The sequence below is a fragment of the Episyrphus balteatus genome, chromosome 1, assembly GCF_945859705.1.
Source record: "Episyrphus balteatus chromosome 1, idEpiBalt1.1, whole genome shotgun sequence".
Classification (NCBI taxonomy): Eukaryota; Metazoa; Arthropoda; class Insecta; order Diptera; family Syrphidae; genus Episyrphus; species Episyrphus balteatus.
Window position 1 is genome coordinate 112,637,696 of NC_079134.1, and position 16,519 is coordinate 112,654,214.

The following is a 16,519-nucleotide window of genomic DNA, read 5'->3' on the forward strand; positions in this document are numbered from 1 at the left end:
GAAAGATATTACAATTTAAAAGCAACAAAACAGGTATACTAAAACAAAAGCATTAAAGTTCAAAAAATAACTTAACAAAAATATGAAGTTTTGATACAATATTTCTAAGCCCGATTTGAAATAGAAAAAACTATATAATATTTCCAAAACTTAATAAATGTCGGAAATACATAACTAAAGCAGAATTCCTCATTTAATTTTTTTTAGATTTCTATCACAAAACATCGATATCACATATTGAATAGCACTTACCAAAGTAATTCGCATCCAAATAAAAATGAGGTAGATGTAACAGTTAACTCTGAACTCTGAACGATCTTATAATCAAAAAATAAGTGTAGCTATTGACCCATGTATATTTTGCAACCATTACCCAACTTTTTGCTGTCAATTTTAATTTTCGGAAAATCGACTTTTGACGGTTTTTACTGCAAATACTTCTAGGTGCAGCGGCTATCGGGGTCACAGAGAGATTGAGATTTTTTTTTTTTAATTTTAACTTTATCTGGCTCCGTAGCCATTATATAAGATTTTGCATGACTTGATAGATGATTTTTAAATTTATTTATGCTTTGGATATTTCTTATGTTGATTGTTGAAGGCCTGTAACTCCATGTAGAGTATGCTGACTTGAGCTCTATTGGTTCTGTTCCGGAAAATATTGAACTCGTCTACATTTCCTAGGTTGTATTGCTTTATTCTTCTTGTATGTGCACTGGATTGTAGGTATTCAGGGCAAAGATTGTGTTTTATTTTTAATACAAACACCATTACCATCATTTATAAAGTCTTTGATTGATATTTAACTAATTTAATGATTCTAGAATGGAAAATATGGAGCAATTTGCAATTTTTGGAGTTTTGCCTTTTGGGTAATGTTACACAAATACAGAAGACTAGCACAATATTAAAAATGAGGTTTGACAGTTACATTAAACACTTTTATTGCACTATTTTTAGATATGTTTTTTTCGTGTCCTTCTAAGGACTCCTAATTTCTTGACTTTTTTTTACAAATATGTTCTATGTGCTCATTAAATAATTTGTTATCTAGTACTATGCCAACATATTAAATTGAGTTTATTTGTTCTATTTGTGTATTATTAGCTTGTATGTTGAATTTCTGTTGAAGGAATGGATCATAGAGAGAGTAGTGACTTCGTATTCAACAGTCGTTGACGTTTTTAGTCCCATGCACTTATTTATTCGAACTTAAAGAGAAACATTCCAGAATACACGTCTTTATTTTGATAACTATTTGCAAATTCATTTATTTATACTTATAAAACAAGAAAACAAAAAAACTCACTAAAATGTACAAAATCTATTATTTCAGAAAAATAAAGGATTTGAAGGACTGGTATTTGCACAGTTTGCAAGCGCTGGCGCTTGTTTGGAAACGAAATCTTCGGAATCCTGCTCTGTACTTTTTCCAAGTTCTAAAAAAATATAAAAAGATTATAGCAAACATTTCTCTCAACATTTCTGTTTAATAATTTACCTGGAGGAAGGTGAAACTTTTCAATGACGAATTTTTTTCTACGCAGCTTGAATGCCAAATCGGAGTGTTGAAACAAGGCAAGTGAATTTATGGCCGACATTTTCTTAAAGTGCAGCAATCCATTATATTCTTTAAATGCAGGATTTGTTTCACGTTCAGATCCGGCAAAAGATTCCAACTCAATAGCATAGTCAACAAGGTTTCGGATTTTTGGCACAAGTGATTCGTCCTGTAAGCAAATGTGTTTTAAAAAAATTAGTGTAATAATTAATAAAGTTAATACCTATAGCATTTTTTACATTAAAAGAGTTTAGAGTTTAGTTTATTAATACAGTGAAAAAAATTTGTTTGGAGCTCTTCAAAAAGGGCGCAAATTCCCGACTTCAGCGGTAATTTTTGTCTTTGAAGTTCTTTTTTAATTTTGGAAATAAAATATATTTTAAAGGGCCAACTCTGAGTTTTGTGATGGGTGATTTAATATAACGAACCCACATGTTTGTAAGGCAGTCTTTACAAATTGTGAGAATTGAAACCTTGTCTAGGAAAACAAGATCCCTACTTTTCTATTCTTTTTTTCTTTGATGGCCTCTTTTCAACTTATGCATTATGTTTTTTAATACCCACCGGATCAATTGACGTCTGTTTCTTTATAATCGATTAGAAAAATCCGTTTCGTATCCCAAAAACTTAAAGCCACTATTTTTCCGCAGAGAATCATCTTCAATTGAATATCTGACTTATTTAAACCGACAATGTCATTTATACATTAGAGTGGAGCGTTTTTGGACTTTTCTTTCAAATCACTGCGTGCAACTCATGGTTTATGATGATTTTTTTAAATTGTATAAAATCCCTCCTAGAACAACTTTCTTTTACAATTTGTTAGTATTTCGTATGTTTACTAGAACCTTTTAGAACCTTAAAAGCTATAAAGGACTGTAACTGAGGACTTTTCTGTAATAATGACATCGTTTATGGGGGATTTTTCACTCCTATTTTATTCAAAGAGGTATCAAAAGAAGTGTGTAGAACTTATTATGATCTTAGTTTTTAATTTGAATATAACTTTTCCGGATATAGCAGTCTCTTAACCCTTTCGAACCCAAGTTATGAAAATCAATATTAAAAAATGTTTTTTTCAGTATTATCGTGTCAAAAACATCACAACTAAGAAATATGAATAGCAAAAACTTATTTTCCAAAATAATAAATAGCAAAACTAATGTTTACTTTCATATTACATGTAAGTAACATACACTGCCTATGACCACCAAAAAAAGTCGGACAGCTGAGAAAATAACTTTTTATAGAACAATAATGTATGCCAAAAAACAAAAGACTTTCTGGATTAACATTTTTTATATCTTTTTTCAAAATTATGACCATATATGTATAAAAAATTTTTTTTTTGCAAAAAAAAAAAAAATGTGAATTTCAATTCTTTTTTCGATAAAAAAATTAAAAGTATGATATTTGATTAGCTTTTTGTACTAATCCAGAAACTAGGCATTATTATCTTTCAATTAAGCCATCGAAACCTAAAAAATTATTTAATGAAATATATTTTACGAATTTTTAAAGATATGTTACATGAGAGTAACGCTGGTACCGAAAGGGTTAAGGGTATAAATGTGCTTTTGTATAATATAATAGATAAAAGTAATAAGGTATAATAAATAAAAGTAGGTTATCGTAGTTATGCTTATGGTGGTTTATTTTGTTTTTAACTCAATTAAAATTTATAAAACATAAGATAGTATGTATTAGACTGATTCAAAAAATTTTTTTTTTTTGTTCAAAGCATTGTTGAAAATATTATTGGAAATGACGAGAAAAAAAATACTGTAAAAGTTTCAGCCCTTAATGTTAACATTTAGTACCACCGCATCGCAAATTTCTATTTCCCATACGATTTGTATGGGAAAGTTTGTGTATTTGTGTTTAGAATTTTTTATCTTTTGAATGGTTTATCCAAAAGGCTTGACAAAATCATTTTCTTATATGAAATTGTCCGCTCTACAAAAATGCTGTTAGTAATTTTTTTGATTTAATCCCGCGTTTCGAAGTTATTCAACTTTAAAATATAAAAAGTAATTTTTTCTCATTTTTTTACGATTTTTTGACGAAATTATTAGGTTTTTTCAAAAAATTTGGCAAAATTTTCGAATATTTGTATTCTAAGTTGTGTTTTGGTCTTACAGATCCTTTTATATAACTCTCAAACCCCTAATACTATCATATTAGATTTCTTCAATAAATTCGACTAAAAATTATTTTAATTAATTTTTCGCGTCCGTTTTTTTTTAATTTCATAAATGCAATTTTGTAGAGCGTTCAATTTTATACAAGAAAATGATTAAATCTAGCCTTTTTGATGAACCATTAAAAAGATAAAAAAATCTAAACACAAATACACAATCTTTCCCATACAAATCGTATGGGAAATAGAAATTTGCGATGCGGCGGTACTAAATGTCAACATTAAGGGCTGAAACTTTTACAGTATTTTTTTTCGTCATTTCCAACAATATTTTCAACAATGCTTTGAACAAAAAAAAAAATAAATTTTTGAATCAGTCTAGTATGTATACAAAAATCTAAACAAAACCATGTATAATTGGGTCTTTTTGTTTAAAACGGATCAAAATAAGATAAAGTTAATACTATTATTAACAACCAAGTGCCAACACTGAAGGTAAAAACATCTTTAGATAAACGAAAACCACTTCAATTTAACTATTTTTCGGAATGAATGTGCGGTGAAAACATCCTGAAATTAATGATGTCCCTACAGAAAACTGATAGCTATTTTAGACTACTTAGGTAACTAGGCGAGTGTCTTACCAACAGGCTATCTCACTGCTAAAATTTACTGTGATAAAAAAAATTAAAATTCAGTTTCAGATCCATTTAAGTCATTTCAACTTTATTTTTAAGATGTTCCATTGAATCAACGTTGATCATGTTACAATTTACGTTGCGTTTTTTCCCTCAGTGTATGTTCAGTTCATGTGTAGTTGTGTGGGTTATTAGTATGCTCATTCATTGTTTTCCGAATTTTATGCATCTGGGACAAAAGATGTGCTAGATATTAGGAATAAGGTTTTGATCGCAAAGGCATCAAATAATAAAGTTTTTTGTTTTTATTATGGTAGAATACTATTCAATTAGTGTTAACATCTTTTTTTGCGTTCTTTTGAAGAGATGTCCTTGAAAGAAGTATATTAAAAACACTCATACTCGTAGGATTTTATCCCAATTGTTGAGCAATTTACCTGTAAAACCTAATAATTTTAACAATTCATGGTAATCGAATTAGTAGATTTTGTTAAATAGCTCAAATTTGTATATTTAAAGCATTTTCGAATGATTTTTATATAATATAATATTGCCCTGAATTCAAAGTGTCAATTGAAAAAAAAATCTTCAACTTCATTTTTAAGATATTTTTCATTTGCATCTGAATTACAATTTTAAACATTTTATCTCAGTGATTACCTATTTAATTTCTTTTTCTTACAAGGTTAAGCACTTTTTTTATAATTTTATAATTATTTATTTTTGAGAAAACTTTAAAATTATTTCAGGTCCAAAACACGACTGCACAAAGTTAGGACCAAACATTTTAACGGTATTTAGCATATATGCCAGGAAACAAAAAAATATCTCTCCTCTTTTTTTTTTTTTGTACACAAAGAAAGATTCTAAATAACACATAATTTCATGAAACTTCTAAGAATTTTATGCAAAATAATACTATGGGCTAATATATAAATTCATTATACATAGTATCATTTTATCATTTAATTTCAAGCTTTACTTAGAAGAAAAAAAAAAATGTAAATTCTGGGCCTTAAAAACCGATTTTGAGTTAGGAGGCCTCATCAAACCTTTTAATAAATAAATAATATGGGCCCTACGAAAAATCAAATTTGAAGCGTAAGCCTTTAAAGTAACTATTAAATAGGTTTTTGAAATGGTGAAATATGTAGAATACAGATATTAACGTGAGCTTTAAATTTGATTATTAGCAGAACCCTATGTTAATATATGTACTTCGTATTTTACATATATGAAGTATTTGTGTCCCGTGAAAGTTCGACTAAGATGGAGTCGACTGTACCTATTTAATAAAAAAAAATATTGATAGAAATACTAAGTGCATTTAGTATGATTTTATTTGGAATAAGTGATAAAATAGGGCAGTATGGTAATTTTTTTTATTTTACTATCAGCCCTATTCTGCTATTCGATTCACGCGAAAATCTAAAAAAGAAGCATTAAAAAGGCCGTAAAAATTAAAGGGAACGGGTCGTTATTCTGTATTCCAAAATTCTAGGTATATGACCAAAACTATGTAGGTTTTATTATTATGTAAAAAAATCTGTATGAACATAATTCTGTATTCCATTATTCTGCTTTTCTATTATTCTGTATTTCAAAGTTCTGTAAATCCAAAATTCAGTTGTTAAAAGTCTGCAAATCCATTATTCTGCTTTTTGGAATTCTGTATATTTCAAATCTATACATTTTTGTTTTGCCTGTTGAACAATTTGTATTCAATTAACAAATTAAGTATAACAGTGTATAAGAGCCGTTTGGTAAAACGAAACTTCAGGATTTATGTTCCACATTAAACCTTATGTGCCAGTTTACGCATAGGAAAAATTAGGGAATAAGAGTTTATGTTCTACATAAATATTTAAGTTTCGTTTCAGCAAATACCCCTAAAACCCCTTAAAAAAAGAGAAAAACAAATAACAAAAAACAAAATGTACATGAAGATTCTAAATATTACTTGTATTTTGGTATTCAAGGTATGTCACTCAAATTCAATCCAATAGCTGTATGCAAGAGATAGTTTACTTCAAAGCATTTTCTGCAAAGAAAATGCCAAAAATCTCTACTCCAAAATTCTGTAAATGATAAAAGAAAAATTGTTTTGATAATGAAAAAAAGTGCGCACTTTTTTTTATTATCAAAATAATATTTTTCTTTTATCATTTACAGAATTTTAAATTTACAGAATTAAAAAAAAAAAACAGAATTTTGAATTTACAGAATTTTGGAATCCGAATTTTGCCACATACAGAATTTTGACCCCAATCCAAAATTAAATTTTAACACAATTTTTTTCCTGTGAATTTCTAAAAAAAAACAACGCTCTACAATTGAAAGGAAGAGGCTTTTCAAATCCAATAAAACGTGATAAATGAAAGGAATCTTTCAATTCACGTGAATCGCATATCAGAATATGGGTGTTGTATATCTTCATAGGCGATTATTATAGATTCGCATGAAAAAATTATGAAAAATAAAAACTGATACGAGGATTCCAATGCTATATAGAGAGGATTCCCATCGTAACGTAGATGAAATTTTTGCATTGTTTTTGGTGTTTGCAAAAGATTTTAAGAGCCGTAACAGTGTTTAGATCGATTTAGACATTTAGACATAATTCTAAATCTTCCTTTCTATGTGATAAAGCGTCAAGAAATCTCAGTTTAACAAATATAGGCACTATAAATTAGATAGATTCATATGTTGCGTAGTGTAAACGACATTCAAACAACCAAGTTTAAGCGTTTATTTTTAGATTAAACTGGATGAAAAATTTGGCTGGCTGAGTATCAATTTGGGAGTTAAGTTCGAAAACACTTATTAAGCCTTGACGAATAGTTACTTGCCATTAGAAGTAACTTTACGCCTTTTTTGTCAATCTTAAAGCCGCATTGTTTTCAAATTAGCTTCAGTTGGTATTTCATCAAAAATGATAAATAGCAAAAGCCGATCTGACTTTTTTCCAACAAACACTGTGCACTGCTTTTTATTTTGTTTTTGAATGACTTGCATACCGAGCTCCCAACAGGATCGATTCATGAACATTTAAGAAATAACGTTCTCTTGTATGCTGATGACATAGTTTTATCGCTTACTGCACCAAACGGAATTTAACAGTCAACCTTGATAAATCCCAAATAGTGACCTTTCGCAATGGGGGCCGAAGAGCAGCTCATGAAAAATTGTTTTTCAATGGTCTTTGTAACCCCACACTTGGGTTCAACATTATTGTTCTTGAAGCCGCATCGTGAATTTTTAATTGAGCAGAGTGTCGAATCGTTTTATTCCTTAAAAACTGCGACCATGTGAAATCTATAGAATTTTATAAACTGTTAGTCTGCTATTGAGGTGTTCTGTTCAAGACATGTTGTATTTTAAATTAACCCCAAGATATTTATATTGGTTTTGAACAGCTATCTTACTGCGATATCTCTAGCTACTTCTTGGATTCGACTACTTAAACGACCAAAGCTATTTAAGTGGGGAAATCCCTAATAAATTCATTTATCAGCCGAAGAAACTATTTTCAGTTGTCTGAGCCTTAAATGAAGCCTCAAAAGCCCCTAGATAATCCCGAAACCCATGCCCGAACCTACCACAGTACGAAAACGAAAACTTTAAACGCTTTTTCCTCGAAACGCGTTTTTTTCCGCGCCGTGCAACGTAACTCAAAAACTAATGAAGCTATCGACTTGAAATAAATTGCAAATTACTCTTTTATTTATTGGACCTAAAAGTTCAATAAAATTTTTTTAAGAAATATTTTTTTTAACAATTTGTTTATAAAAAAACAGTGTTTTTTCGTTTTTTTTATTTTAGACTTTTTTTTTACTAAATTTAGGTTCATGCAATGCGTATGTATATATTTTATTGGAAAAAAATTTCTTTTTTGATTATAAATAATTTTCTGGACCTGGGCATTGCACGGCGCAAACTCAAGGCGTCAACTTTAAAGAGCCGCCATTTTTTTTTTTTTTTGTACTTCACAAAAATTGTATCAATACTTCATAATGTCAATAGTATCACATACTTTTCCGAATTTCAATAAATGCTTTCAGTTTTCCAAAAAGAATTATTGAAAAAGCTGTCGTCCAGAGGGATTTCCCCCCTTAAATTTGTATCTTTTTTTAAAATCCACACTTAAATATCGCTTTCAAATAATGAATGAATTTTTTTAAAACGTATGCTCACTATGTATAAATTTAGGAACGCCTTTTTAATTTGACAGGCAACTTATATAAGTTATTGTCAAATTAATTTTAAAACAGAACAGATTTGTTTCTTCGAGAATTAATTTTTTTTTAAAATTATTTCAATGAGATAAATACGGTGTTAACTCCCGGTAATGATCTTAAAATTGTCTTCCCCGAACTTTCTGCGAATTGTTCTTTGGCTAATAAAGTTTTTGGTGAAAGAACGGCATTTTCAACTCCAGTCTTTTATGGGTCAATCTGGGATTCTAAGTCAATTTCTCAAAATGTGCCTGTTTTCTTTTTGTGCATTTTTTCGCTTATTTGCCCATTTTTAGAAAATTTTGGATAGTATACGTCTTTTGTATTTTGGTATATTTGGTAATAAATAGTTTGACACTATAAATTCAGTTTTCCACAGACTTGTTTAGAAGACACACCGAAATTATATGTTGCAACGAAAGATGCATTAATTTCAGTGTTTGGTTATGCCGTTTTTTGCACTTTTTTAAGAATCGAAGCCTAAACAAGTTTAAATTTTGATACATGCTTGAAAAATGTAAAATGCATTATTTAACCTTATCAACATTGAAAAAGAACGTTTGTCAAAATACTCTTTCCACTCAGAAATTCGCACTGCTTACAAAAAAAAATGACATTATCGAAGCATAATACGACCTATATGACTGACTTTGACCATCATCAGATTCAACATAACAAAAATATTAAATGACCGTTTACTTGGATCTTTTATCTTTAACCATTACAGATTATACTCATCAGATCGAGAAATATTCATTTTGTCAAAATACCTTTTCCGGCCATTATAAGTTTTAGTGTTTTTTATTTTGAAATTATACAGCTCAGCTGAATTTTATGCTATCTCAATGAATCAAAAAGCATATTATTCAGAATTGATCGGCTATATATATAAACAAATCTTAGCTTATTATATCGAGAAATATCAATCACAACAAAAACATTACTGTTAAAAAAGAGCCAAGTTCTCCAATGTTGAAGTTATGCTGGCACAAAAAAGTACTGAAATGTAAAAGTGTACCAAGTTCTTAAGCTTGGCTTTAAATTTGTATAGATAAAATGTTGATTGTTTGCTTGGCAATTTTTCAAATAGCTTTAAAAATCGGTAATATAAAGAAAAATTGTCAAGAGAACAATCAACATTTTATTTATACAAAGGAGAATGGGCATTTTGGACGTTGAGCGGCCATCAATAAAATTGGTATCAAATGAAAGAATTATAGCCTAGGAAAAACTTTTACTATGGACGTTTCGCCTTATTGCGTTAAGAATGCAAGATAATGCAGTATTAGTATTGTTAATGCATTGTTCAATGTATGAAGGACAAACTGATTTATATTTTTATATGGAATATAAAATATGATGCTCTGTCATTTTCCCTGAGCATGAAGACATTAATCTTGAAAATCCGACCAATAGAACTCATAATATAAGATTTTTAAGACAACCATTTCAGGTTCGAAAGTTTTCAAACAATTCAAAGTAACAAAAAATTGAACAACAAAACTCTAAAAATAGGCTTGAATTTGTTGTTTTAAAATGCTTATAGTTTGGGTTCTAGTGGTTGGATATTCAAGATAAAGGTCTTCAGACTCAGGAAAAATGACAGAAAATAATATTTTGCACTTAAAATACACAATTGAGTTATAACATTGAGACATTATAAAGTGTTAAATGCAAAAATGCATTTTATGCGTTATTGAAATACGTCACAGGGATAAAACTTCTGCACAATATATTTAAACCTTAATTACATCAAAAAATAACAAATTCATTCCTGGCCGCGTAACGTCCACGTTTCATACAAACTTGCCCATTCTCCTTTAAAGCCAAGCTTTAGAACTTGGTACACTTTTACATTTCAGTACTTTTTGTGCCAGCATAACTTCAATATAGGAGAACTTAGCTCTTTTTTTAACAGTAATGTTTTTGTTGTGATTTCACTACTTTTTGCAAGGTATTGCTGTAGAACTTCAAATCTCTATAATTGATGAACACTCAGAGAAAATGGGCGGTTACCACGCAACTTGTCTAAAATTCTAAAATTCTCAAATTTAATTTTTTTTTTTAAACTACCAGGTCTACTATTCTACCAAATTTAAAGGTTCTACGACAGTTAGAAATGCTCTATAATATTTGATGAAAATTCAGCAGAAATGGGTGGTTACAACGCCCCCTATCGAAAATTCTCAAATTTTACTAGCTTTACCATTCTACCAAGTTTCAAGATTCTACGATAGTCAGAAGTGCTCTAAAAAAATTGATAAAATTGAGTGAAAATGGGCGGTTACTACGCCCCCTGGCTAAAATTATCAAATATAAAATGTTGTCCTTTATACATATAAACCACCAGCTCTACCATTCTACCAAATTTCAAGATTCTACGATAGTCAGAAGTGCTCTATAATAATTGATGCAAATTCGGCGAAAATGGGCGGTTACCACGCCCCCTGGTGGAAATTATCAGATTTTAAATTTTTTTTCTTTGTATAACCTACCAGCTCTACCATTCTACCAATTTTCAAGATTCTACGATAGTCAGAAGTGCTCTATAATAATTGATGCAAATTCGGCGAAAATGGGCGGTTACCACGCCCCCTGGTGGAAATTATCAGATTTTAAATTTTTTTTCTTTCTATAACCTACCAGCTTTACCATTCTACCAATTTTCAAGATTCTACGATAGTCAGAAGTGCTCTATAATAATTGATGAAAATTCGGCGAAAATGGGCGTTTCCAAAGCCCCCTGGTGGAAGTTATCAGATTTTAAATTTTTTTCTTTGTATAACCTACCAGCTCTATCATTCTACCAATTTTCAAGATTCTACGATAGTCAGAAGTGCTCTATAATAATTGATGAAAATGGGCGGTTACCACGCCCCCTGAATTGAAAATCTGAAATTTTCGATTTTTTCCTTTGTATACACCACAAGTCCTATCACCATGTAAAATTTCAAGTTTCTACGATAGCGGGAAGTTCTCCATAATTTTGATGATCTGTCAGTGAGTCAGTTACGGTTTTCGCGATTTTTGAAGTCCTATATCTCAGAAACTATTCATCGTAAGAAGCTGAAATTGTGAGGAATTTAGGTTCGGCTAGCTCAACAAATGTAGTGAGTTTGAATATTCTGGCATCTTTGGTGTGGAAGTTAGAGGGGGGTCAAAAATGGCCTGAGTTGTTTCCTGTAAATAAGGGTGTAGTGCCAAAGTTGCTAGAGAACTTGGATGGGCACTACCGTGCCCCTTGATAATAGAGATTCAATTCTCAGAACTTTTTTGTAGGAAATTTGACATTTTGTTGTAGAATTACCCATTTATGAAATAACACTGAAATAAGATCGAAAAAACAAACAAAATTGTGAAAAAAAAATGGCTTTCATGACCTGCCCTGTCTCACTGGTTGAAGTTAAAGTAAAGTCACTTTTATAGACCGATCAATTCTGAATAATATGCTTTTGGATTCATTGAGAAAGTATAGAATTCAGCTGAGCTGTATAAATTAAAAAAAAAAAATCACTAAAACTTACGTGTATTTTGTATGGGAAATCTTAAAACTAAAATGGCGAGTGCTAAATCTTAATTTTAAGGGCTCACATTTTAAGGGAATTTTTATTTGGATATTTCAAACCGAATTTTGAAATGGTCGCCTTAAAAATAAATAAAGAATTTTAATATGAACTAGTTTGGCTACAGTTTGGATACAGTCCCCCCGTTCAACGCAGGCCACCTGAACTTAAGATCTGAATTTTCAGAGGCTCTGATTGGTCAGATGTCATAAAAATTTAAATGGCATTTAGTTACGTTTTTTGACATTTAGTTACGATTTTCAGGTGGAAAATTTTATCTGAAAATTCAGACGGGTCACGGGTGTGTTTGTGTTGGTGAAGTTGGTAAACATACCAAATGTGCCCATAATCTCGTAAAAGCCCTAACTACATTTTTCATACTTTAAAAAAAATATTTGGAATTTTCTAACTTAGGCCAAAAAAATAAATTAGAATAAATCAGAGACAATGCTCTAATATGCAAACAAATCAAAATCGAAAATTTTGTAGTTATGGCCTTAGGCCGTGTGTGAATTGCGTTAAATAGTTAACACCGTGTAAAATTTTTGACACTATTGGGGTGAATAAAAAATTTTCAGCTGTATGGCTTTTTGTTTAATAATTTTTTCTGCCTCTCTTCTGCCTTGATACTGCTTTTTAATAAAAAAAAAAAAAAACAAAACAATCTGCAAAAAAAAATTAACTCAAATTTAACCAGGTCCCAGAGCCCAATAAATTTTTAACAACTATAAATTTTTTATTCACCTCAATAGTGTCAAAAATTTTACACGGTGTTACCTATTTAACGCAATTCACACACGGCCTTAACGAGATTATGGGCAGAAATGTGCTACACACCAAAATTGAACTTTGTGATTTTAATACAAGTTATAAATGGACTTGTTTATATTAATTAATATAATTTTGTGTTCTCCCTCCGCATTTTCATGTGCAGAAATGGAATAATGAAAATAAATAAGGAAATAAAAAAACTTAATGAAGTTGGGGACCAAAGCAAAATTAAACATATATAAGTGGATAGCAGAAAGGGATTTTATGAATCCAACAAAATAATTATTACAAATACTGAAGTGATCTCACTGAAAATATTAATAAATAACTCTTTATTTACAATCACTTGAACTAATTTTATTATTCTAGAAAAATAAATGTTTTTTTTTTAAAGTCAATCCAAAAAAGTAGATTCTTCGTTAATGTCCTCTGAAATTCAGATGATTTTTTGCGTTCAACGTACAAAAAATCTGAACTTAAGTTCAGATGGTGCGTTGAACCCGGCCAGTTATTTGTTTAAGCAGTTATTTTTGTATAATAAAAATACCATGAAGGTGAATTACTTTTACCATAAATATTGAAAACAGATGGTATCAAATAATGACTTTAATGATTTAATTTTTCTTTTTTCTTCTTAAATTTCCTATTTTTTTTTTATTTTTTTTTTTCTGAATATGTTTTATAAATGAAACAGCATTAAAATGAAGAAAACAAAACAAAAATCAGCTAAATCGGTTAAGACGTTCTCGAGTTTTTGTAAAATTTACGTTTTGTAAGACAAATTTACCTGAATACCCCGATCTGTGAAACTGTGAAGTGATAAGTTTTACCACGTTTTCATAATAAATTTGATTCTGGATTTATGAAAAAATTAAAACAAACTTCAAAAATGTAATGAAATAAAATGCACGACTGGGTCGCACGAACTTGCTCTTAGAGTTAAAGTTGCTTAAATTTTTAAGACTTTTTATATAGAAATTTGGAAAAAAAAAAATAAAATTCGTTTAAAAAAAAAATAAAATAATATCTGAAATTGAATTGCCCTCCAAAACAAGTATGCAGTTTTGATTGATATATTAACATGCATTTTTAGAAAAAAAATTTTCAAAATCGTTAGAGCCGTTTTTTAAAAAACTAATTTTTTATAAATAATTTTTTGGAAAAAAAGTTTTAAAATAAAATTGGTATGCCATTTTGTAGAAATCACTAAGCAACATCTAAAAACAAAATTTCAAAAAAAATCAATGTCCCGTTTTCAAAAATTTGATTTTTCAAAAAAAAATTTTCAAAATTTTTTTAAAAATCCAAAAATTATTTTTTTGAAAATTTTATCTTTGGTTTATATTTAAATTATATAAATGCTTTTTCACAAAAAGTTTCGTTGAAATCGAATTAGCAGTTTCGGAGATAATCGGATTTGAAAAAAAAACGGTTCTATGTCAGGTACCGTTAATAATGATTTTCAAAAAAAATTTTTTTCATTAGAAGATAGACCTTGTCTTAAAACTAACATTTGAATTTTTTAAACAAAATCGTTGGAGCCGTTTTTGAGATATTTCAATTTTACTAAAATCGGTATATGACAAGTACCGTTATTTTTGGTCCAAAAAAATTAATTCCAAAAACCCCTCTGGAGAGTCGCCAAATAACGCTACATACCAAGTTTGACATTAATCGGTCCATCCGTTTAGGCTGTAGCTCCTTATACAGACAGACAGACAGACTGACAGACTGACAGACAGACAGACGGACTTCCGGGACCCACTTTTTTGGCATTGTCTACCATCGTAATGTCATGGAAAAATGCTATCTCAACTTTTTTTTTTTGTACGAATGCATAACTTGATATATAGTACCTATATCGCAAGTAAAAAATTAAAACAAACTTCAATTTGTTTCATATGAAAATTCAAAATGATAAATTTTTTATCACTTCACAATTTCACAGATCGGGAATTGATCCTCTGCCGAATACAAAAACAAATTTAAAAGAAAATTTTGTCCAGATGAGTATCAAATATCAATATATCTATCATAATTTCATATTCACAACCCAAGCACAAATTTCGTGTTGACCTGTCTATCATTTACTACTACTACTACCTGCCTCAAAAAAATGTTTTACATTGCAATCTATTACTCTTTTTTCTGTAAGCAAAAAATTACCATTTTTCAATATAATACTATGTGTACTTAGTCAGTATGTTCTTGCATGGAACTATCATTATGTACTTACATTTTTAGCAATTAAATGCATTGGCATAGTTAAGAAGCACACACATTGTGTATTCTGCACAAATGCCCGCAAGATGGTTAAAAACTTGAGCAAATCCTCTCCAAAATTATCATCATACCACAATGGCGATCCCAACGATGGTATGCAAATGCGCCAAAAATTAACCATTCGCAATTCCTTTGCTATGGTATCAATCAGATTTTGGAAAAGTTTATTGCTAAAGAAACAGCTCCCGTCCGTGGCACTATCACTCTCATCGTCCTCTTCTTCCTCTTCCTCAGCTAGATCCGGTTTAGAACAATTATTATCTTCCAAACTAGTTTCCTTCGAATAAGTGCCATCCCATAAAACTTTCGACACATTAGCCACTTCATCCTCAGTCATGTAGTTCAACAAGTTAAAATGATGATCACCGTCACCATAGCTCTTGTCGACATTCAAATATGGTAAATCATTATATCGCCATGCAATTCTTAAGCTGGTTGTGTCCTGGGTAAGCTGTTCGAATTCTGGTGGTGGTTGGCCTCTGTAAAATTGATCACAGAACACGGGTTGTGGCAGTTTTTTGAATATTTCATCGGGACTATCATCCAGACTGGCTAGAAATAACTGCTGGTTTTTAATGACTCCCTCTGCCAGGAAATATTTGCAGAGTACTTTGGAATAGATGCAGTGCTTATCTTCTTCTGCACAAAACACAAAATTGTTTGGTAAAATAAAATGAATGATTGAGAAAATGTCAAATATTTACCTATCAAAACTATGGAATTCATGGGAATTCCACCACCTATAATAAAAAATAGAATATAATCTATTTTATTTTGATGATAGAAGAATACTTACCAAGAAGCTCATCTAGTGCTGGATTACCACTCCCAGTAATTACTTGTCCAGTTTGAGGGCTAGTTTTTGTGCCTATTATGAATGGACGTACTAATCTTCGTCGGAAACTGCTCATTTTGGTTGGTTTAAATGATTGTTTTTATTTATTTGCAAAAGGTAGACAATTTATTTTAAGGTATGTTTTGAAAGGGTAGGAAAGGAAAACTGAAAATTATATTAATAAAATAAAATTTGTAACAAGAGAACAGCCAAATGTGATTTTTGACGTATAAACTGAAAGCGTTCGATATATTGCAAAACAGTGGGGTACAAAATGAGTTTTGACAATCAGCTGGCTTGCTGAATGTGAGTATTCGAGTCTCGTTGAATTTTGTGGTGAATAATAGCGACATCTGCTGGTTAATAGTTGGATGTGACAAATTATCTGAAGCTCAGACAACCACCTAGCGGATGATAATTGTACTTTTATTGAATCTTGGAAGTTATGTCTACTAAATAAAGGTAATCGACTCTCGATTATTTTTGTTTTAAA

The 16,519-nt window shown here is 30.0% G+C and overlaps 1 protein-coding gene across 1 annotated transcript; it reads right to left on the bottom strand.

The window, feature by feature from the left end:
- Positions 1-1,309: 1,309 nt before the first annotated feature.
- Positions 1,310-16,284, bottom strand: LOC129906976 (elongator complex protein 4). Its single transcript, XM_055982979.1, has 5 exons — positions 15,988-16,284; positions 15,896-15,931; positions 15,145-15,830; positions 1,502-1,730; positions 1,310-1,439 (listed from the first exon to the last, which is right to left on the bottom strand). Exons 1-5 carry the CDS (start codon positions 16,100-16,102, stop codon positions 1,333-1,335), a joined length of 1,173 nt encoding a protein of 390 aa, XP_055838954.1. The 5' UTR covers positions 16,103-16,284; the 3' UTR covers positions 1,310-1,332.
- Between the last annotated feature and the right edge of the window lie 235 nt (positions 16,285-16,519).